This window comes from Mustela nivalis, assembly GCF_964662115.1.
Source record: "Mustela nivalis genome assembly, chromosome: 8".
Taxonomy (NCBI): Eukaryota; Metazoa; Chordata; class Mammalia; order Carnivora; family Mustelidae; genus Mustela; species Mustela nivalis.
This window is the reverse complement of record NC_139027.1, coordinates 101,252,616-101,275,818: the sequence shown is the minus strand read 5'-3', so window position 1 is coordinate 101,275,818 and position 23,203 is coordinate 101,252,616. Positions and strand designations below refer to the sequence as shown.

At 46.2% G+C, this 23,203-nt stretch overlaps 1 protein-coding gene across 1 annotated transcript in view; it reads left to right on the top strand.

Annotated features, from left to right (window-relative positions):
- Positions 1–23,203, top strand: part of SLC24A3 (solute carrier family 24 member 3) — a 486,207-nt gene that overhangs the window by 264,057 nt on the left and 198,947 nt on the right. The window contains exon 3 of the mRNA XM_082743162.1: positions 13,524–13,600. Within this exon, the coding sequence (XP_082599288.1) occupies positions 13,524–13,600 (77 nt within the window). The remainder of the gene's footprint in view (positions 1–13,523; positions 13,601–23,203) is intronic.

Genomic DNA, 23,203 nt, shown 5'->3' with positions numbered 1-23,203 from the left:
CCGCTACATTTTGGGATAGTCATTATGCAACAGTTGGTATGTCTAGGATACATAAGTGTGTATATGTATAGACATGTGTGTGCACATGCATATACATACTTACCTGTTTGGGAGGGTATAGCCTGCCTGCTATCATCCTTCAGTTTGTATGTTCATGCGCTCAAATCTGACTTCTTCGGTGGGTGGGTGTGTGCACATGCATATGCATACTTACGTGTTTGGGAGGGTATAGCCTGCCTGTTACCATCCTTCAGTTTGTATGTTCATGCACTCAAATCTGACTTCTTCGGTGGATGAGGGCAAGACCATGTGGCATACTTCCTAGTTATCCTCTGGCAGAGGTAGGGCCACCCGGCAGATGCATAACCACTACACCATATGTCCTTGAGTGAAACTGACAGGGAAACATCTGGGCCCACATCTGTGTCCCTGAAAAGCTTGCCGTCCTTACAGAGTGCAACTCTGATCCTGAAGGCATCGGATCTCTTTGGTACTTGAATCTTTCTCAAAGGAACCCTGTATCTTTGGAAAGAAACGTTGCCTGAAATCACTGAGAGAAAGCCAGCCAATTTGCTTCTGTGTCACAGACTCAGGGAAAGACAACGCTGCTCTCACTGGCCCTTCCACCTGTGGGCACTTGACAGCCAGCCTCTTCCAAGTGATTAGGCAAGACCTTGTCTCCTAGGTCCAGGACCCCTGTGGGATTTGCCGCTTCCCTATTCAGGCTGAAAAACAGCCCCTTAGCCTGTCTCCTCCTCTTAATGTTACCTAGGAGATCAGAGATTATTTATGCAGCTATCTGTGACAGTCTGGTTCTGCTTATTTGAGCTATGGCAAGAAAACTTAAACATTGGAGCCTTTCATAGAAGGATAAAGTTATTTGTATTCCTTCCCAAAAGCAACAACAAAAACAAAACCATGGCACCGGGGTGGCTAAGTGGGTTAAAGCCTCTGCCTTCGGCACAGGTCATGATCCCAGGATTCTGGGATCCAGCCCCGCATCGGGCTCTCTGCTCAGCAGGGAGCCTGCTTCCCCTCCTCTCTGCCTGCCTCTCTGCCTACTTGTGATCTCTGCCTGTCAAATAAATAAATAAAATCTTCAAAAACAAAAACAAAAACAAAAACAAAACAAAACCCGAAACCATGGATCTCAAATGTCCAAAGGGTCATTTTTTAAAGAATCATTTTAATAGATTTTTTCCCCCTTAGGTCTATATGATATGCCCTGAAATTCAGTGTTTATGTGAGGAAGGATTGAAGGAAGGAGCGATACAAACTCTTCTATCCTATGAAAGCCTGCCAACTCCTTTTACCCTCCCTCTGCATGAATTCACTGTCCAAGCAGCTCAGGTGAGCTGCAGGCCAGCATCCTCAAGTACACATTAAACCAGACTTTAGATGTTGGTGGTTTCAAGGGGTCTTCGTTTTCTCTGACCAGCTTTTTCTCGAGTGAGCCTAAGATTTGTCCTGGTTTACGACAATAAATACATACATTTGCATGCAGCTTCTGTGACATGATGACTGAGGTTAACGCATCACGAAGTGTATGTTACCTTTCCATTTTCTTTTTTTTGGTCTCAGAATAATGATGTTGATTTCTTTGAATGTGCTTTCAGTTCCAACAATCCTGCAATGATATGCAAGTGCATAGAAAGACACAAGCCAACCAACTATGACACTAAATTCTAATTTCAGGGGTGAGGGGGGCAAAAGGTCATTGACTTGTGGTAGGGGATATGATGGGGTTCTGGGGCAAGAACAAAGTGGAACCCCTCCTTCTTTCTTTGTGGATGCCTTTCCACTTTACTTTCACCAGACATGTAGTTTCGATTATTTTGTTCTTGACTAATTCAGGAAGTTAGCAGAATTTTCTTTTTCTTCCTTAAAAAAAAAAATTAATCACTAATATGTTTATGTGCTTGATTTAGTGACCAGATTTAGTCAGAAGTTTGATCTGCTGCCTGCCTTTCTTTCCTATTTCTGAAGCTTCACGAATTTGTCTGGACTTGAAAGGCACTTATTAAACACCTACCTTCTATTGCTGTGAATTTCAATTTGCCAACATCTTGTAGGATGTCAAAATTTGACACTTATGGGAAAATGTATGAGAACCTCCAGACTCCTAAAGAAGTAGAACATGATTTCACTCCCTTGGCAGTAACTGGTTTCCAATACCCTTTGTCCCCTAACACACATTCTTGCCTCTGAGCCTTCGAATATCACCTGTCAGAGACATCAGAACTGCCACAGATGCTTTTCTGGGTTGTCTTGACCTTGAAATATTTGTAGTTGAAGGCTGTGGGAGGCTGCATCATCACTTCCTATAAGCTCTGCTACATCAAGGACCCATTTTGCTCAATTCCTGGTTTATCCATACAAATTTGTATGGATAAAATTTATCAGATCTTGCCAGCACATTCCAATGACCTTCACGTTCCCCAGGTCCTTATTTACTACTGGGCCACATGGTTCCTCCAGGTCGCCTTAGTTCCATGGAGAATTTAATGGCGCTAATCAAGTTTGGGAACCTATAATGTGAATTTAGTTTCCTATAAGTTTTCTGCCATAGGTGATGATGCAGAATATATTCTGTTTGTTTCATTCACTTTCCAGAGTTTTTAAACATTGTTTTTCTTTATTTCCCAGAGTCCATAATTATTCCTACAGGGGAATTAATCCAATGCAAGCTACTCTACTATGAACTGAAGTAAAAAATCCAGAGTATAGTCATTGTTTCCCCCACACTGCTTGGTGTGCCCGTAAGCATGGACAGTTCAGGTGTCAAAGACTTCAGGGGGATTTATATGCATGTTAGGGCTCCCCCTCTCTGAAACCTTCCTTTCTGGGACGCCCATTTCTAGCTCCTCCAGAAGCTCCAAATTTCAGTCTTGGAGACCTCAACCCAGTAAGATCCCTGCTTTGTGTTCCACTCTATCCCCCAGCTCTGTTCCAGCTCTATCCACACCTCCTGGGGAGTTTCACAGGGGAAAAGCTGACAGGTGTGGCTGCCTTCTTTCAGTTTGGGGGGAACAATGGCTTAAAAGCCTGACATTGCTGAGTAGGGATTTCAGATTGCTCTCAAAAGACAAACTCTGGAGTTTAAGTCCCCAGTGTGTAAGGGGCTTGGTAAACAGGTCAGACTTCCCATTGAAATCCTGTGAGGACCACATCCCAAGATAAAGAGCATAATCAGAACAGACTTCTGTCAGAAAAAAGCCTAAAACCACCGCCAGAGATGACCCTGCAGTAGTTAACTGCCTACTGTAACAAATTCAACATTGTTCTGAGGAAGACAACAGAATCCAGAGTCTTCTCAGTTCATCTTCTGTAAAGTCAGATATACGATATAAAATGACTAGACATACATCAAGTAGATTCTAAATTCTTTTGCTTTAACCTTGTCTGCTACAAGCTGTAACCAGCCTTGCTCTGGTAACTACAAGACAGCACAGTGACCTTCTTGAGGGATCTTTCTTTGTCCTACTCTTGGTCTGTACCCTTAAAAGCCTAGTTTGGAGGACAAAGCGCATTGTGAAAACAAAAGGTATTTAGTCTGTTTCGTTCAAAACCATAATGTACCATCACTACAGCCAAAAAAAAAAAAAAGGAAAAATTGATACAGTAATTGGATTAATTATAATCTTCTCATAATTTTCATTCAGATGGAGCCATCATATTTGGAATGTAGATTTTGAATGCACAAACTTAGTGATCCAACAAAAAAGCTCTGATTTGAGACCTACCCTTAAAAGAGTTTCAGATATAGTTAGACTCTTGAGTGTTTTGACTCCAAACCATAGTAGCTAATATTTAATATATGTCAACATAAAAAGGAAAATTATTTCCTCCAGGTAACATGTTAATTTTTCTTCCAAGGAGGAACAGAGGTTGCCAGGTACTAATGAGGAGTAATGTGTTTTGCCAGCTAAGTTAGCCAGTAGTTTGTCTTATTTATTTATATCTCTTCCTACAACTACAACTAACTGTGAGTTTCTTTAGGTATTTATTTCATTGCTGTAAACCAGATTTCAAGCAACTATATTTTAGGTGTGTAACAACCTAATGAATCTGCTTGAATATATTTGATATCTTTGGGAAATTGTATTGAAATATTTTCATCCCCCCGATCTTTAAATAGATAATGCTCAAAAAGAGATGCATATTAAAGAAAATTATGGCAGTCATTACTATTACTAGGAGCAGGGAGTGCCAGTTATTCTTTCAATTTCGCACTTTGTAAGCGAAGCTTCAGTGAAGGGAAATGAGAAGCACACATGCCCCCATCCCCATTCCCATAACCAATATGGCAGCATTGTTAATAGATCAAGTTCCTCTCCCACACAGCACCCCATCTAAGACTCAGCCTAACAGCCAGTCATTACCACTCTACTGATGAACATGTGCGATGAGATCTATTTTCTCTCTCTGAAACTGGTGATCATGGAATATCATCAAGGGTGAAAGAGAAAAAACGGATTTTGAAAGGAGAAAACAGAGGAAAAACTTTAACTGTGCTTCTCACCAAATCCTTCTGTTATTACCTTCCCATCTATAGACCAACAGAACACTATAGTTACTTCTGGCTCTGAAATGTTATGGATTAACACTTTTTTCTTTTTCCAAAAGAAATCATTGATTTTGAAGTGTCTACTCATTTAGCATGCACACTTCATCTCTGCTCTAAAGTAAACACATGAAGAAGGAAAACTGTCGATTTAAAGTTTTATGGGGAATTACTACATTCAAAAAGAACTGTTTAAATTGCATTTGTCCTTTCTTAGGACATGCACCCTCATCCCCCCCTCCAAGGGTGCTGAGGAGGAATGACCTTTTCTTTTACCAGTGTGCATCCCCTTAAGGAACTATGTAGTGGGTTTCTGTGCATATCAGTTTGTTGGTCTGAATTTCTCTGCATCAGTAAGCAGACGTGAAATCATGAGAGATGCAACACCTGGGTCAGACCCCAGTCCATCCAGCCACACGTTCTCTAACATTGGAACCAAGGGACATTTTGAAGAAAAGAGCAGTCCATGAAGGGCCTAAAGTTCTGAACACCACAGGGCTATTGACCAAAAATATTCCATTTCCTTTAATAAGAATTCATTACTGATATAGCCATGGACATCCCACATGAGCAACAAATACAGGTTGCAGGCTCCTGCCCCTACAAATAGGCCTCCTTCTATGTGCTGCCATGTTTGTGGCCTGAGAACACTAAATTAGTCATGGGATCACTGTATTTTCTACAGTAGCTACTGGCTTGGAGACATGAGCAACGCTGATGCCATGGCTTTTTATTATTGATAAAGAAATATGTTTCCAGTTCCTCAAATTACATTGCAGTGCCTTGCCAGGCCAAAAGTCTATGGTAACTAATGATTGGGGTTCTTTAGTTGCAAAGAATGTCTGTTCCCTTCCAGGAGAAAAGCTTGTGGGATGATTTTTTTAAATGTCCTGCCAATATGGATATGAGAAAAAGAGCTCTGAAGTGGAAATCAAGGAACTTCTCATGGGTGTGTTGGATCAACGTCAACACCATCAAAACAGGGCAGACAGTCTTCCAACCTGCATTCAGGAGTTAGGTGGTTCTGTGCTGCTGTCAACAAAGCAGGATGCGTCAATCCCCTATAAAAGTATAGAAGTGAGGCCATTGAAAACTGTTACCGTTAGTGGCGGGGCAATTCACCTGAATATGGATGAGTCCTCTGCTGGAAGAATAAATCTTTGTTGAAATGGAGAGGTGCCAACGTGCAAAATTCTTAGCTTCCCTTGTCTAAATATGGGTTCCTCAGAAGCAGGCCCTGAGGCAGATTCAAGTACAGGTTTATTTGGGAGATGATCCAGATAGGGGAGTCAGGAAGTGAGACAGGAAAGGGAAGGCATCCAATCAAAAGAGCATTACAAAGCCAGTTGTCACACTGAGCACCCGGAGCTTTCCCCAGCTGAGAGTGCTAGAAAATAGCGCCGGACACATCTGAGAGTTATCTCACCCAGGTGGTGAGGGAGCTGAGGTGTTTATACACCCACCCTTTCATCAGACGTGGGTTGAGGGCCTCACCTGGGGGAAAGAGCAGTATTAATTCTCCAGCATATCCAGCTTGCAGTATCTGGGCAGAGAACCCCATCTTTGCCTTAGGGAAAGTCTTCAGGCAGACAGACGCAGGTGCTGGTAATTGCTTAGCCTAAAAGTGGTAGGAATGTGGGCAGTGTCCCCAGGCACTGATGTCCTAGGAAACAAGTCTTGTCCGTATTTCTTCTCTCTACTATTTAATAAAGTAAAAGGAGCTATCATTTGATAATTACTTGCCTGATTCTAGGTACTACATGTTTCATAAACATCATCACAATTCATCTTCATAATAACTATGTAAACTGGTGTTGTTTTCATTCTCCCATTTTGCACGTTAAGAAATTAAGACTGAAAGAGGTTAAGGAATTTCCCCAAGGCCACAGAACTCGTAAGTGGTGAAGGAAGTCTTCAGGTCCAGGTCTTTAGGCTCTTACAAAACACTGGCTGCCTGTGGTAAACAAATGTCACCACATAAGCATTTGAAACCAACTTTCTCAGCAAATTTGACTGGTAGTATCTTTTTGATTGACAGCCACGTTGAGGCTCTTGGTTACCATGACCCGTGGTTATATCCTCCTTCACAGAGATGCTGTTTATGGTCTCATTTCCATGCACACATCGATCCATTTGAATCCAGATTTTGTTTCTGGCTTTCGAAGGGAAGAAGTTGTGACCTTCAAAGTCAAGGGAGGAGAAAGGTCAGTTTGCCCTTTCTAATATGGAAGAATCAATATGCTAGAAAGTCAGACCCCACTCATGATCTCAGGCCCTCCACTACCATCTATGTGAACTTTGGCTCATGACTTGCCTTCTTTGAGTCTTGGTTTACCTATCTGTAAACTGAGGATAAAGATTCCTATCATAGAAACCATGATAAAGTGAAAAATAGTTATAGGACTCAATAAAGATTAGTTTCATCCTTAAGTATTGGGATGGTTGCAGAAAGAGCTGAATGTTCCCTGGCTTCCAACCTATTCTTTGGTCCACTCAGCTGATGACTCAGTGCCTCCTTTGCCTTTCTGTAACTAGGATTGAGTAGGGTACCCGGCGTGTGTGAAGAACTGAGTAACTGCGTGTTTATTTGCATATGATTGATTTGTTAATACATTTTCCAGTGTTGTTGAGACTCAGATTCCAAAGACGACCTCCCAGCAGCCTGCACTTCTCTGGGACACCCTATACTCTCCCATTGCCATATACGTCCCACCCCACCTCCAACCCCCGTACTTTTGTGGCTTACTGATCTTCACTGAGCATAAGAGAAGGGCACCAAAATGTCTCTGAAACTTTTCCAGAGACTAAATATTTAGAGAGTTAAATTGAGAATATATCCATTTTCACATATATTTCTTTGTGGATAATTTTGTTCAGGGGCCTTCAGTTATGACATATGTGTTCATTTAATCAACAAACACTCTTAATTAAGTGACTGTTCTGTGCCAGGCACCTCACTAGGCACTGGGAATGCAGAGAAGAGAAGGATAAATTCCTTCCAGCCTTAACTGTCCTCCCCTGGTCTGTCGGAGAAGACAAAAGAAACTAAAAATTGATGAGGCAAGGCCTCACATGAAGAATGCTGAGTCCCGTATTAGCTCTCACATTACTCAGGATGGGCTGGGCTACACTGAGTAACAAACAGCCCCAAGCGTCAGTGGCTAAGAGAAGAAGCACATTATTTTTTTACTCATTCTACAGGTATAAAATGTGCATGTCAGAGGGGTAGGATTCTGATATCAGTTGCTCGGGGACTCAAGCTGATGCAGAATTCATCCTGCTGTATGATTCTATGCATATTTAGATAAGAAAATGCAAAGTGATGAATCAGACACTGGCTATTAAAGCCTGTCTAGAAGTGTGACATATATTGTTTGCTCCCATTTCATTGACCAAAGCAAGCCATGTGGCCCCACCTACCCTTAAAGGGAACCTAGAAGTATAGTCTTCCAGGTCTCCAGAAGAGAGAACAGCCAAAATAGCCACTCCCAGTTGCTGGGAGTTTTACTGCTCTGTTTCTCCCAACAGGATTTCTTAGTTAATAATTCTGTCTTGTGTTTATACGAAAACCATCCCCTGGGAGAAAGTCCCTCTAAGTTTGTTCACACTTGTCTTCTCATGGTATTTATTTTTCTCTTTCATGGACCTTGGCCCAGTGGGTGCTGGCCACAGAGAGAGAAAAATGCACGGTTCCTTTCCGCAGGGAGTTCACAGTGTGGGAATCAAAGGTGACTGCAGTTGGTTGGAAAACCGCTTATTGGGCACTTATAGGACAAGGACACCACAGAGTCTGGAAGACTCTATGGGAGGCTGAATACTACAACAGCTGGCTAATGGTGTTCTCCCAGTGTTAATGCCAGGGGAAGGGGGAACAGAAGGTTTTATGGGATGGAGCACTCAGGTGGAGGAAATTGTCTAATGCAGAAGCATGAAGTCATGCATCATGCACAGGAGAAGTTGGGCAGTGTCAACCCTAAATTCTTGGGCAACTCCCAAGAGACAAGTCAATAAAATGTGCAAGGTATTTTGTTATAAAAAGGCCCCTGGGACGAAAAGGCCAGTGTTGTGATGGTTGTAGCAGTCAGATTCCTTTCGCTCAAACCTGTTAAGGTAGCTAAATTTTTGGAACTACATCTTGGGAGGCTCTATGTAATCAACGTGAGATCAGTATGCCTATAGATGCCATGACTGTCCCTGCTACAATTTTTTCCCCCAAATGAAACAGAAAATACTCTCTATCCCTTGCAAACCTCCATTTGGACTCATCAAACTCAGGCCTCAGGAAAGCAGCCAGGAGAAGCAGGACAGCTGACTGCTGTTGCCTTGGTTAAGGGGGATCCACTCTGTTCAGGGCTCTGTGGTTTCTATGGGAACAGCACTGCTTGCTTTTGCTGGCTCCCATGAGCTGACGAGATGTACTAAAAAGAAATTTGAGGGATAGAACGAGAGGAGCAGAAAGGGACTTTGAGGATTTTGAAGGTATTTGGGGGAACCCTCCATTGGATGTGTAGCTGTTCCCAGCACACCATGTGGGCCATTTGGCTCCAATGCAGCCTGAACAGGGGAAGCATATATCTAGAGGTACATGCATTCACACAGCTCTCTCAGACTAAACACCATCCTGGAGAAACAGATGCCAGCACAAAGCAGGTGGGAATTGGCAGTAGGAGGATTTCAACTCCAAGACCAGAAAAGAATGTATCCTTGTCCCCAGGCCGGACCAGCATCCCATCATTGTTATAATTATGAAGACTCATGATAAGTGGCCTAGGAAGATGGTGGGAGACATTTTACATACTCTGCCTACACTCTCCCCAGCCACCCTGCAAAGCTGGCATTCACCCACCCATTTTACAGATGAAGGAAATAGGGCTCTGAGAGAGGATAAGATAACCCATGAGTTAAACAAGTGGTATAGGTGGGATCCAAACCCAGGCCTGATGCTCCATGTTGGGCCCTTATGCAAAATCTAACCGAAAGCCCAAGGGCAGTGTCAAGTTCCCAGAGATGGGTAACCATCCAGCTCCCACCTTGGTCAAGAAATGACCCTGGTTCTCTGGATTTGGGTGTGAAGAAGCACACCAAAAATAGAAGGCACATGGAATGGCATCACTACCATTAGCTCTGCAGGATGCTCTAGCAGCCCTACCTTGTTTTGTAGATGAGGAAACTGAGGTCAAGAAGCACTGGGAAGAACCTTCTAGTCCAGCATGCCACAATGTATCTTTACAGGTTATCTTGGACAGCTGTAGCTGTTCTGAAAACACAATTTCTCAGGTGTATTTGGGGCCTACCTGCCAGGTAGGGAGCTAACTTGGGCTCAAGGAAGCAAGCAGCTGCGGCTGGCAGCCCTCTTCTTGACCTGTTGGGCCAGGTGGACAAGATGGACATATTCCATCCCCAGTCAGTATCCAGGACTGGGGATTCCTTTAGCATTCTTTATCCTGCTGACACTTATTAGACACCAGCTCTGTGCACTAACCGTACTATGAGACAGGAGGGAGCAATGAAGAGGAATTGTGGCCATCTTTCAGATGGCCAACAGACATGCAGGTGGTTTCTTGAAGCACCTGTGACTCTGTCTGGGGCCTTCTCTGGTCCCATGTACACACTGAGTTAGCCAAGTGCAGAGTTGAGGAGTGTTAAGGGTCAGCCCTAAAGTGTTTAGGACAGCCTTCAACAGTGATGGATGAGCATTTGTGGACAATACTGAGGCATATTCTACACCATCTCTCAGAGGGGCCCCAGCAAATTTGAGCCTACTGTCTCAGCCCCTTTCTGATTTGTCTCCCTCCTCCCAGATATCACTTCCCAGATAAACTGCTGGCATTCATATCTCTGTCTCAAGGTCTGCTCTTGAGGGACCCAGCCTAAAACATAGGCATGTGGGACCTCTGAAGGAGAACTTACTGCCTGGAGGGCAAGAGGAGAGGGACTCCAGCTCATGTTTAAAAAATCTTTTCTTGTCACTTTCACCAAAAGACGATACTATAGGAGCGAAATAAAATATATGTATCCTTCTTTGCAAATTGTGCATTAGCTCTTTGAAATTATTGTTACAATTTCATCACCAGCCCAATACATATTTTCACAAAGGACCTATAAGGAATAAGTAGAGTGGGATCCATGTCAGTAGCTTGCTGGGGGATACGGAACCTGGTCATTCTTTCCACATTGCTGTGAACCACCAAATAAGAATTTTGTTGTTGTTCTCGAAGCAGACTGATCTGAGAATCCTTAAATGCCTCTCCTCTGCTTTTCCCACCCCCGCCATCACACCCACCCCTGCCATCACACCCACCCCTTATCTCAGCCACTGACCAGCCAGGTTCAATTTCATGAGGAAGTTTGCCAGTGGCCTGCTTGGCCAGGACTTTGGACAGCGCCTCAGCCCTTCCTGAGCCAGCACTTGGCTCTGTGGGTCCCACCTCATTCAAGGGCATAGCCTCCAGCATGGTCTGGGCAAGTCCAGGTGGACATGGGGACCAGCCAGGTCTGGAAGGTTTCCAGATCACCCAGCAGGGCCTTTCCTCTCCTTACCTTTGCTCCACTCCCCACCATGGGGGTGACCCATGGAGACCATCAGTGTCCTGGGTTTGGGAAGTGGACAGAAAGGGACATTTCTCTTGGTTTCTGATCCACACTGAACAACTTCGGGAGGGGAGGGCAAGGTGAGGGCCATGGGATAGTTATTTGGACTAAAATTTATTCAGGCGAATTCAAAGAGAGGTTCAAAGGAGGAAGTATGAGAAAGCATCTCCTAAGAGTGTAAGACATCCTGTATGCACAAGGAGAGCCAGGAGGTGTGGAAGAAGGACAGGCAGGAATTGACTGGGGGGCTACAAATATCAAGTCTCCCCGGATCCAACCTCTGTGGGTACTGTGGGCAGCAGGGAAGTTTCAGGGAGGAGGAAGTCGAAGGGTTTCTCACCAGGGAGGCTGGAGGGCCTCCTCTACCTCTGCTTACTGGACAAGAGCACACCAGCCAGAAACATTAGGCCCATAGAGGGAAGATGCTAGAATAGAGACTCCTCAGTAAAGTGGCTGGAATCCTTGCAGTGCCCAGGGCCTGACGGACAAACTTCAAGCTTGCTCTGTGAATGCTTGTCCCCTTCTGGTAATTTCCAGATTGTCATGTCATTTGGTCTTCAAAGTGAAAGCCTCCAGGCTTGCCCTCATTTTTCCCATCCATTGATCAGGGGGACTCAGTGCAGCCTGTTTGGAATAGCTTCAGCTTGGAGAGTCATTTGGAGGGGTGTGGGCAGATCACGACCTCCCTCTCTTTCCTTGTCTTCTCCACTTCATCACATGAAGAATAGGACAAAACTAGCATGTGTGATCACACCTGTGACATGTACAGGTGATCTGTGCTTCATATGCTGGATGTAGCTTCAGGCCATATCACCACTGTTGTGGCTCTGGAAAGAGTTATGTGGTGTCTTTATCTGGTGATGCCCTGGAAGCAGAGAGCAGAACTTTTTCAAGGAATAGCCAGAGACTTGCATCTTGGGCCAACTGCCTGGCCAACGAGCTGCAAACCAGAGGCATGTTCTGTGCCATCTCCCTGGATCTGCAGCGGGACTGGGCCCCAGGTGTCCTGTGTGGTCACCCACTCACTCATCAATGTTATTGTCTTTGACTCCCTTCCTTCCCTGGTTTCCTCCCCTTCCTCGCTCATAGCGTGTCCAGGAGTCACCTCCAAATAAGCTATGTATCCCCAAATCCTTGACTGAAGATCTACTTTGGGGAAAACCCAAAACAAGATATGTGGCAAGCAGATGTCATCTTGTACATCTTCCCTGTCCACTGGTGATAGTTGTCCCACTTGCGTGCTGGAGATGGACGGAGAGCTTGTGGAGCTCCAAGAGAAAGTCTGCTTTCATCAGCTGGCCAAACTTGCTAATAATGGGGCCAAGGGCAGGGAAACATGTACAGCTTTCCACAGAGCCTGCTCTGATGCGTCTTCCAGAGACGAGAGCCATGGATCCTACAGGAGGCCTTATGAAGGCTCTGGCCTTGAAGCTGATGGGATTTTATGAAAGGCAGGGAGAGAAGATCACTTGGGGAAGGGGATATCTTGGGCTGATGGTACAATCTGTATAGATAAAGACATAAAAAGAAAGCAAATGCAAGGTGTGCTCAAGGAATAACAAATGGTCCTGTCTGTTAAGAATATGACACCTACGCAACAATGCTGACTGTCAAATTTTTAGCAGTGAGAGCATGGTCTGGCACACAGTAGCTGCTCGGGAGTTAGTAACTAAGTGAATGAGCACATGCAAAGTATAAAAGGGTGGGAGAAGAGAAGAAAGCTCTAGTAGGGACCATCTTGGCACTGCCAGTGCATAGACTGGGGCTTTCATCGCCCAGTAAGGAAGGCTTGGGACCAGGGAGACAGGCATGAGCAGCTCTGTGCTTGATAGTCCATTTCAGGGGTGGCAAATGTGGGTCAAATTCAGAAAGGGTAAGAAAGACCAGGGAAGGTGTTGCATCAGGCCCGAGGCCCCAAGCCAAGAGAGTTCTGGTGGGAAAGGAGGGACAGTTTAGGACAGGGATCTTAATCCTGTGTGTCCCATGGACCCCCTTGGTAATGCAGGGAAGCCTACAGACCTCTGCTCTCATGAACACTATAAATCACAAGGGGTGATCTAACTGCCTCCCAGTGTTGCAGCGGTGAGCAAGAGCCGCTGTGGGCATGTAGTAATACGTATCATGAAAACATATCTGTTGGGGGCCGAGTCTCTTGTGCTTCTCACACTCCTGAGGTTTGTTGCCTACTTTCTTACCTGAAGGAAACACTAAATTCCAGGTAGAGAAGTGTAAATGTAAAGATATGATTTTTTCTCATCCAAGTTCATGGACTCTGCATTAAAACAAGGACAGGCACGACTGTCCCAGTCTTCCAGAGCTGAAAATATTATCCTCTGTTCTGAGCTGGTTTTCTCTTTCCGTTCTTCAGCCCTGCACGAATTCCCCAATGACATCTTCACCAACGAGGATCGAAGACAGGGGGCGGTCGTTCTCCACGTGCTCTGCGTAAGTACCCCTTTTGGGTCTCTGCTGGAGGGTCCAGAGGGTCCAGAGGGGGAGACCTGGCCAGTGGTGGGTGGGCATAGCGAGATGAAACCTTGGCGTGGGTCCTCCGAACCCCGTGGAGGGCAGTCTCCAAATGTACCTTCTGTAGGAGGCTGCAGGCTCATAAGCTGGAAGATAACAACATATTCTTTCCTTGATATCAGAGTCTAAACCATGAGTTCCCAGGTCAGCAAGATTTGCTGTCTACTATTTAACTTGCTCTCTCTCCTCCAGTGTCATCCTCTTGGGGAACCCTTTACTAACCAGCCTCTCTAGAATGCCATCATCTTTCCCCATCCTGGGCTTTGTTTTTCTCCGTATCACTGATCACTATCTGACATATTATGCTATCATTATTTGTTTCCTGTCCATCAGCCTCACTCACATGCAAGCCCAGGGGAACTGGGGCATGGTCTCGCACATGGCTTCTTTCCCAGACCCATTTCTGGCACACGGTAGTGACAATGTATTTGTGAAATTAACAGATTACGTGTCACGCTGCTGACATGGCATCTGACCTAGAGTAGGTGAGCAAAAAAACGTTTGTTCTGATTCCTAATGTCCACCATGGCCCTAGAGCTTCCTCGGCAGACCCAGGGCATGGAGGGTCCTCACTTTTCTATGCCCCTGTTTGGAGAGTGTGGGGAGGGTGTGTACGTGAAAATATATCTAAGGAGTGGCTGCAGAATCAGAAAGACCCAGACCCAGGCCTGGATTAGGAACGCCACTGTGCTTTCCTGTCTCTGTGGTATTCACTCTCCCCCGAAATGCTCTTAATTCTATTTTGGTTATTTACTGCTGTGAAACAAATTCTCCAAATTTAGTGACATACCCAATGACCACTCTCTGTTATTCACTGGGTCTGTGAGTCAGGAGTTTAGAAGGGGCACAAAGGGAATGCTGTGCCACCGGACCTGGGTCTGGGAGGGGACAATCCAGATGGCTGACAGTGACCCCAGCAGCTGGGCTAGAGCCCTTGGTGCTGGAGAACCCCCCTCCCAAGAGGGTTTCTCCGCCCTGGAGCCTGGTGTCCGGGCTGCAGTGACCAAATCACCAGCTTGGCTGGGACTGTTGGCCAGCGTGCCTCCATGTGACCTCTCCGTCATGACTCCCTGTGGCACTCCAGTACTTGGAGAGGGACATTAGGTGAACAAGGAGGAAGCCCCGTGGCCTGTAATGCTCTGGCCTCGGAAGTCACATGCATCATTTCTATAAGATTGTATTACTGTCACAAACCCACCACAACTCAAGGGCAAGGAATTAACACCTTCCTTTTCAGACCACACTGGGGGTATGGGTGTGGAGCCCAGGTCCGCTGTCCTTGTTCTGCCTGTGGCTTCTGACAAGATGTTTAGCCTCCCTGGACCCAAAGCTGCTCCCAGCTTGACTCCCCTTGTGGTGAAAGCAATCAACTCTTTAGAGCTTTCCCCACTTGCCCCAACTTCCTAGAACTCTCCTCTTGAAGAAAAGGCACGAGAAATCTTTTTTTAGCAAAGACATTCTCTGAAAACACCATATAAAGTAGACTCTGCCATCCTCCCTGCCCTTCAGGAGAGTAACACACACAGAGCAATTAATATGGTTTCCAGCTGCCACCCTTGGCACCAATGAGGCTCCCCTGTCTCCAGGCTGAGGAGATCCAGTCATTGCAGTTGGACTGGGGTAGGTTGGCATTTTCCAAAAAAGGGAGAAAAGGAACTCTAGGAAGGAAAGGGAAGCCTCTGATCAAAGAGGTAGAGACTCGAGATTGCAGGGCGTCGGGAATGAACAGAAACTAAAGACAGGGAAGGTGGGGGCGGGGATCACCTGGTAGGCACCATGAGGTGATTCATCTGCTGAGTGGGAAGTAGGGGGAAGCAGATTCCTGACCTTGCCATCCCTCCTTGCATAGGGAGTAGGGTCAGGCATGGCCAGAGATGACCCAGCATGGTCTATGCTCTAGTCAGGTGACGAAGACCCAGGCAGGCCACAGAGAAAGGCTCAGGGCCATTTGGGCAGGGGTCCCAGAGTCTAAATACCCTAAGAACACCCCAGGCATGGGTGTTCATGAGCATCAAGAGGAGGTGTAAGGGACTGAATGTCATCTAGCTGCCTCTGGGCCCCCGAAGAACAGGGTCTGCCCATCCAGTGAGGCAAAGGCCCCAGACTTGTGACCTGTCACCCCAGCCTGCCCCAGGGAGAGGGTCTGAGGCTGTCCTTTCATTGGGATTCACTGATGGTCATAGTGGATCTAGACCAAAGAACCCAGTCCTTTCAGATCTTACTCTGAAACCTGACTAAACTTTTCATTTGCACTCAAACTCCAAATTCCCCATTCCAGTTGGGCCGCATGGGTTTGCTTTTCACATGGGGCTCCGTAGAGCTCGTAGCCTTCAGCCTTGGTCGATTCCTGGTCTGTGGACATGGGTGCTTCTGAAGACACCCCAAAACAGTCTTTTAAATCTTCACTTCACAACTTGCTTCTCTTTTTTCTTTGACTTTCCCAGAAATGCTTTCCCCTCTTTTGTGAGCTTCATGGAAATCAAATAGCCATTTCTGGTTTAACTTTCCAAAGGCTGCAGTTTTCATTTTCCCTTGAATCCATCTGGTTTTGTGGATTTCAAAAACCCTAAATCCCGAGATTGCCCTAAAAAATACTTCTGCTCCTTCTGACTGTTCTTCATGGTTGGATTCTTTGCTAGTGTGGAAAGTCATCATTGGTATAACTGTATCAACAGTGAATATCCCCAAGAAAACACACTGGTCTTAGAACCTCCTTAATAGCCAATCTGTTATAATGTTGAGACACTAAAGCAGTATTCTCTGTCTGTGAGGAAATTTGCACCTTATAAGCCCATGGAGGCTGCCCTAAATAGAGAGAGAGGCCTGTGAATAATCTTGTGATTTAGGAATATCTTGTGAAATTTGCTAATCATCCCCCTGGTAGATAGTTGAATCTTTGAGATTATAAGACAAGCTAGTAAAAGCTTTTCTCATCTAGTAAAAGAAGCTTTAAATAATCAATATTTGAAATTCTTTCTCAAAATGGGCTTGTCCTTAGTAAGTCAATTTCCATTGCAGAAATTAATACCCTCTGTGTACCTTGTCAGCATTCAAAAATATTCTTCTTAAGCTTCAAGTCTTCTTTTCACATTTTTAATGTAATTTCCCTCTTCCGGTACACATATTTCTATGTGTGTGTGAGAGGTCGTATAAAGGATCAAGTAAGGACCTATTTAGCTAAAGGCTTCCATTAAGGTTAAACAATAACCTTGTTGTTTAACCCTTAAAGTGTCCCTGCTTCCCTTCCTCCAGGGGATTTACTTAAAAACAATCCTGGAGGGGTGCCTGGGTGGCTCAGTGGGTTAAGCAGCTGCCTTCGGCTCAAGTCATGATCTCGGGGTCCTGGGATCGAGTCCCGCGTCAGGCTCTGCTCAGCAGGGAGCCTGCTTCCTCCTCTCTCTCTCTCTGCCTGCCTCTCTGCCTATTTGTGATCTCTCTCTGTCAAATAAATAATAAAATCTTAAAAAAAAAAAAATCCTGGAAACCAGCTCCAGGTAACAAAGCCCAGATACAAGGGTGGGTCAGGCCAGTTGGAGACATCCGATCAGTGGGGGGTTGCATACTGTCTCCCTAGCTACCAAGGAGTATGGGCCCCTGCCCTTTGGGAGCCTTTTGGGCGCCAGTTCTAACCAAGGTGGTAGGCTAAGTCAAATGCCTACTATAGGGTAAATTGTAATTCAGTTGGCCACCTAGCATCACTGTGCAGCTTTCTCTGTGTGTTACAATCTCATTGGCTACCTGTGCGTGGCCAGGCCCGACCGCATGGCCTTTGCCCTTAAAAGCTAGTCTGTGAAACAGAGAAGGGTCGCCACTCTCTGTAAGAGGCATGGCCCTGGCTGCTCAGTTTGATTCTTGATGTTTGGCACAAAATAAAGCTTTGCTTGACCTTTGCTTTATATCAGTCTCACTTCTTTAATCACGGACCCGTTATTGGGGGATCTAACAGATCACAGTCTAAAAATGAATGTATAGCCCTTATGAAGGCAAATTCCTGCTAAGTGAATCTGGCTGGGAGATGGGCTCCTTAACTGGTCCAGGAGCTCAGACCATCCATGGGCCAGCCAGGAAAGGTTTAGGAACGAGAATGTTTCTAATGCCCATCTTTGTGTTCTAAAACCTGGGTATGCTTGGAGAAGCCCCACTGGAACTCAGGTGTCAACCCTGTGCATGCAGAAGGGACTTCCTCCTCTGTGGAGCATTAGGGTCGCCTCCACTGGGGCCACACCAGGCTTCCCAAGGCAGCAAAAGAATGCATGAGCCACTGAGAGGTCCCTGGCAGAGAATACATCTGCCTCAGGCCCAATCTGTCCAGTGGTAGGGACTCCCTTGTCCACATCTCGGTCTTCACTGCACTCCTATATCCAGTGCTGATTTTAGGAGCTCATGTGTGTTCACAGGAGGTGGGCTCTATACGGGCTGGAGCATTTCAGAATTAGAGGATAGATTTTTGTGGTGGGTCGTCAAGCCAGGGCTCCCTGGGAGTGGAAGTGAGGACCATTGATCTCCAGCCCAAAGGTGTCCGGGGCTGGATCCCAAGCATGGGGACTTTTCTGTACCCCAGTTCCTGTCCATATTTCTTTTCCTCCTTCTCTAGCCCAAGGACTCTTTAATCTGGTCTGGGAATTTAGGGAAACTGGCTCTGTGAGCCTGCAACCAAATTCCATCTTGTTCCCAGATCAGCCTGCTTTTTAAACTCAAGGAATTTGCTAATTTCTGTCTCATGGTTCCATTATGACCTGGCTTGCTCTCCAAAGCTGCGGGAGGAAACCAGTTGGCATCCGAGGAAGTGATGGGGATATGAGGCAGCGGGGTTGGTGGGGCGGGGGGGGGGTGGCTGTTTAAATACCAGGCTCCCTCTGGAATTGTGTTTTTCTAGGTCCATTCCATATTGCCTCGATGTTGCTGGTTTTCAGGGCTCCCAGACAGATAGAATGCCTAGATGTCCTGGATGTATCCATTCTGCCCTCCCTTTCCACACTGTTCCCATGCTGGCCTCTTTTGTGCACCTGTTCTGCTGGCTCTCTCCCTGTACCCTTCACTCTTTCTCAATTCCCAGCCAGCTGGTCACCAGCCAGACTTAGTTGCCTTCTGGGTCTGTTCTTAACCAGTCAACATGATCAAAGTACAGGCCTGCCCTCAGCAAATACAGACGTTGGGGCAGCTTCTGAAGGAGGAGTCTGGGCTCTGCAACCCCAACCCCAAACTACCCCCCTCCACCCAGAGCTTAAAGGAAGGCTGATTTGGATGTGTTCTTGGCGCAGCCAGGTGGGGGGTCTTTCTGGGGAGGGCCCAGGTACCACGTGGTCTATTCCCCTTTCAGTCCCGGGGGAGGAAGCTGTCTGGAAGGGGCCTCACCAAGGGATGTCATTTCCTTGTGGCCTGAGTTCCTTCCAGTTCTCTCTATTTAATTTTAATATCTGGAGTAGTTTCTCTGGATGTGCCCCTGTGGGGCCCAGATTGCTTTTGTTAAGAGCCGAAGAATAAACTATTTGCTGCAACAGCCGGTTATTAGAGGGCAGAAGGGCCAGGCTACCAGCAGGAGGTGGAGGGGGCCCCTTCCGCTGCCCCTGCCCCGCATACCAGCCCAAGAAGAGGCAGCTTTGCATGTCAAAGCTCTTGGTCCACCTCCACCCCAGGGGTGATTTTTGTCTCTTCAAGACTATCCCTTGCTTTTTTGGCTATGAAACAACTCCACTTTTATATGCCAGCCCTATCTAATAGAACTTTCTGTACTGGTAGAAACATTCTCTGATGGCCTGTGTATGTAGGCAGTCTGCTGGCCTGTGTATGTCCACTCAGCCCTGGAAGTGTGGTTAGTGTGTTGGAGGGACTGATTCTTTATTTTTATTTCATGTTAATTAACATAAATTTAAATAGCCTCTTATGGCAGGGGGCTGCCCTGGAAAGCCTTCAGATGGATTCAGGCTCAGCGTCTTCCTTTCCTTTTTTATGTTGTCAGCTTGAAATCAAGAAGCAGAGACAGGAAAAAAGCAAAGGGGTGTTGCTCCCTCATTTCATTCTCTTCAGGGCTAGCCTGGGTTTAGCAATTCAAACACACGGGGTACAGGGAAGTCATTGCCAGGGCCCAATGGGATGTTTGATGACGAGGCAAGACACCCAGATGAGGAGTGAGGACAGTTACCTGTCACCCACAACCTCAGCACTTTGGAACAAGTCAGAGAACTTCTGACCTCAGTTTCCACATCTGTAGAGTGGCAGGTGCATAGTAGGTGCTCGGTAAATGGTAGGTTTTTGATCTTCACCTTCTCTCCATCCCACACCCCTCTAAGGGCAGCTCTCATGTGATTAGCCTGTTACAAACACCTGTCATGGGACCAGAGCCAGATCCACTCAGAGGCAGCCCTGTCCTCCTGAGCAGCCAGACAGGGGGCATCAGGAAGGCCTCTCTTCAGCTGGTGTCTTGCCAGACCCAGGGCTCTGGAAGAGAGGCAGTTGCTGGGGTTTGAAATGTAAAGGAACCTGTATGATCTGGTCAGCAAGGTCCCAGCAACAGTTCACTCACTGGGCAGACGTGTTTAGTTAAGGGATTTCACCCTGGAAGAGAAAAATGATTAGAAGAGCTTGTGGAATTTGCTGTTTACTCTTGGAAAAGTGCTGAGCATGTCCTTAATTTGTCAGTGTCAACACAAAGCTACAACTGGCGTCCAGAGAGGATTAGCACGGAGAGAGTAAATTATTATGTTTCAATAGATCTTAAGTTATTCCCTCCCCTCCTTGCTCCTGGGACCCACTTCAGAAGGCTCAGGTTTAACCATTAGGTCTCATGGGCTTGCTGAGAGATTGATGTCCCCAGGAACCCTGAGCTGGATACAAAGCATGAAGAGGGTTAGAGCACACTCTTGGAATGAAATCCATCTGCGTTCCAGTCCTGGCTCTTCATTTATTAGCTCCATAGCCATGGGCAAGTTGCTTTGCCTTGCCAAGTCTCAGTTTCCCTCATCTGTCCCTGGAGATAAATATGGCAGCCATGTCATCAGGTTGCTTTGAGGAATACATGAAGGCAAGCATGCCAGGATCTTGGCAGAGTGTCTGCCCTGCATAGACAGTGCCCCACCTCTGCTCTTAGTACTTGCAACCTGTGTGTGCCTGCCCACCTCCCAACTTCTAGCCTGCACAACTCTGGGCTTTCTCTGGTCTGCAGAGCCCATTCTACCAGAATGCAGGACAGCCCAGAAGTAGCCCTCGGATGGAGCATTCCTTCATGCCTTACTTGGGCTAAATGAAACATTTGTTTTAGGTTGTATCCCAGAGTTGCCGGAGCAGGTAGAAGCTCTAGGTGCCCAGACAGTGCCTTGCTTGATAACACCTTGATTATCTGCCCAGCTCTCCCCCAGCTCATTTTCCTGCTTGTCTGTTGCTGCTTTCTGGGAATCTCCACTTCCAACTAAAGGACTTGCACTGGAATCCTGATACCCAGTTCCGCTTCCGAGGCACAGGTTGAACAGATAAAACCTACCATTATTGTTATGCACATTGTTATGCCTGAGTTTTCAAGTCTGAGAGACCACCAAGGAGCCAAGCACTGATGCAATCACACGAGGGTTTATTTGACAAGCTTAAGCTTGGGCCCAAGTATACCCGGCACAGCGGAGTAGGGACTTGGACCCTGAAACAGATTACAGTCAGAGTTTTTAAAAGGCAGAGTAGGGGTGGACTCGGTGGTGGGTGAGGATAAAGGGGATTATGGATGATGTAAGTCTCTAAGGAATTCTGGAAGCAAGGTCTCCAGGACCTTGAGGGGCTAGCTATTGTTGGAAGAAAGGTTATTTATTACCAATAATAAAAATCTTCTCGTGAGACCATTTAGATGTCTATCAGTGGGCCATATGTTTGGGAATGATTCTTGACACTATCTTGGAGGTTTAGAGATAAAGTTTTCTAAAGGAATTGTTAAAGTAGACTTACAGGATCCTGGTCAGACCTGTTGGGGTAGGGGGTCGGTCAGGGTAGGATTGTCCTTAGCAAAACCTCAAGGTGAGGGCAGTTAAGTCCCCAGGGGAGAGCCACTCTGTCTGTTTCAAGGGCTTGTCAAGTAGGTAAGGAATTTTAATGATTTTCTTCTGCCTCTGTTTCCCACATTAGCTAAACTTGAGGTGGGATGGCCTTAATTTTCTTGGCCTCCACACAAATCAGATGCATAATGCCAGTTGCAGAATTAGGAGATTCCAGTCCCTTTTAGACATCTACAGACCAAGGGGTGACGTGAATTCATCTACTGTCTCTGTGAATCATATCCTGAACCCTGTATGATATACAAAGAGCTTGAGAATGAGCCTTGGAGCAGACACCATGAAATCTGGTCCCTAACAGTGAGGGCAGAGCGTGAGCACATGACTTAGACACCAAACATTTCCCCATGGGAGCCAGACACCGGGAGTCTGCTGTATGCTTCTCTTCGTCTTATGTATTATTTGCTTCACTCATCCCCACTGTCTGCATTTTTTCATTTATTTCGTTATTTGGGAAATAAGTTTTATTTATGTGTTCCTCTGAGATGATGTTGGCAACAGCCACAATTTATACACAGTAGCTATGTGTTGACTATTTGAAGTTTTGTAGTAGTTTTTCCTTTGAAAAGTGTAAATACCAAAGCTAAGTGAATGATCAGGTACTGCTGTTTGGATTTGTCATATGTCCTGGTTTAAAGAACTAGTCTGTGGCAAATATTCAGCAAAGCACTCTGGATAAAGTAGTCCATTACGTGCTCTAATTTATCAGAAAATACTCCATGTATTTTAAATGTTGATGCCTGGTGGTGTGGATCTTTGTCAGTGGTTTCCTGAAATCATCAGGAAACAGACATCAGAATCACTATTGTGTAGAGAAGCTCAGTAGAAGATCTGTGGTTTATCATGCCTTGCAGCATCAGAATAAGTGCTACCTGGAGGAAACTTGGTTTTCTGTTCCCTCTATCTGTCATACCTCCCACCCTAACCCTGACTCTGGTATGATATAGAAACTCCGGATAGGAGTTTCAAGTTTAAACAACAACAAAAAAACCCCTGACCTTAAAGCCCAGAAGCTTCTGCACCGAGGGACCCAGATCTGCAGCCTGTTCCACAGTCTGAGGAGCCAGTTTCCACCTCAGATTGGTACCGGAGGAGCTCCTGTGGCCAAGAGGCATGTCTCAGGCAGGGTCCCCCCTACCTCCCACTCCTGAAAAGTTGGCCCCGAGACAAGGAGTCAGGACAGGGGCTTCCTTGGGGGGATGATGCCGGGAAGCACCCAGCAGGGCTAGGCAGAGGAGGGGGCATCGAATAAAGGCTATGTGGTAAGGCCAGTTACACATCATGGTCACGGTGGCTAAAGCTTAGCCCCATGGAGACTGGCTGATTGTGGAGAACCTGCCCCTCTGATCACCCTAACTGAGGTGGGGGGTGGGAACCGCAGCCTCCTGTCAGTCACTGCTGAAGGCTGCACTCCCGGAGGAGCTGAGCTGCTCCAAAGCCCCAGTCAGTAGACGGAAGTTGTTCAGTTGCCACGCCAGGCACGTGAGTACCA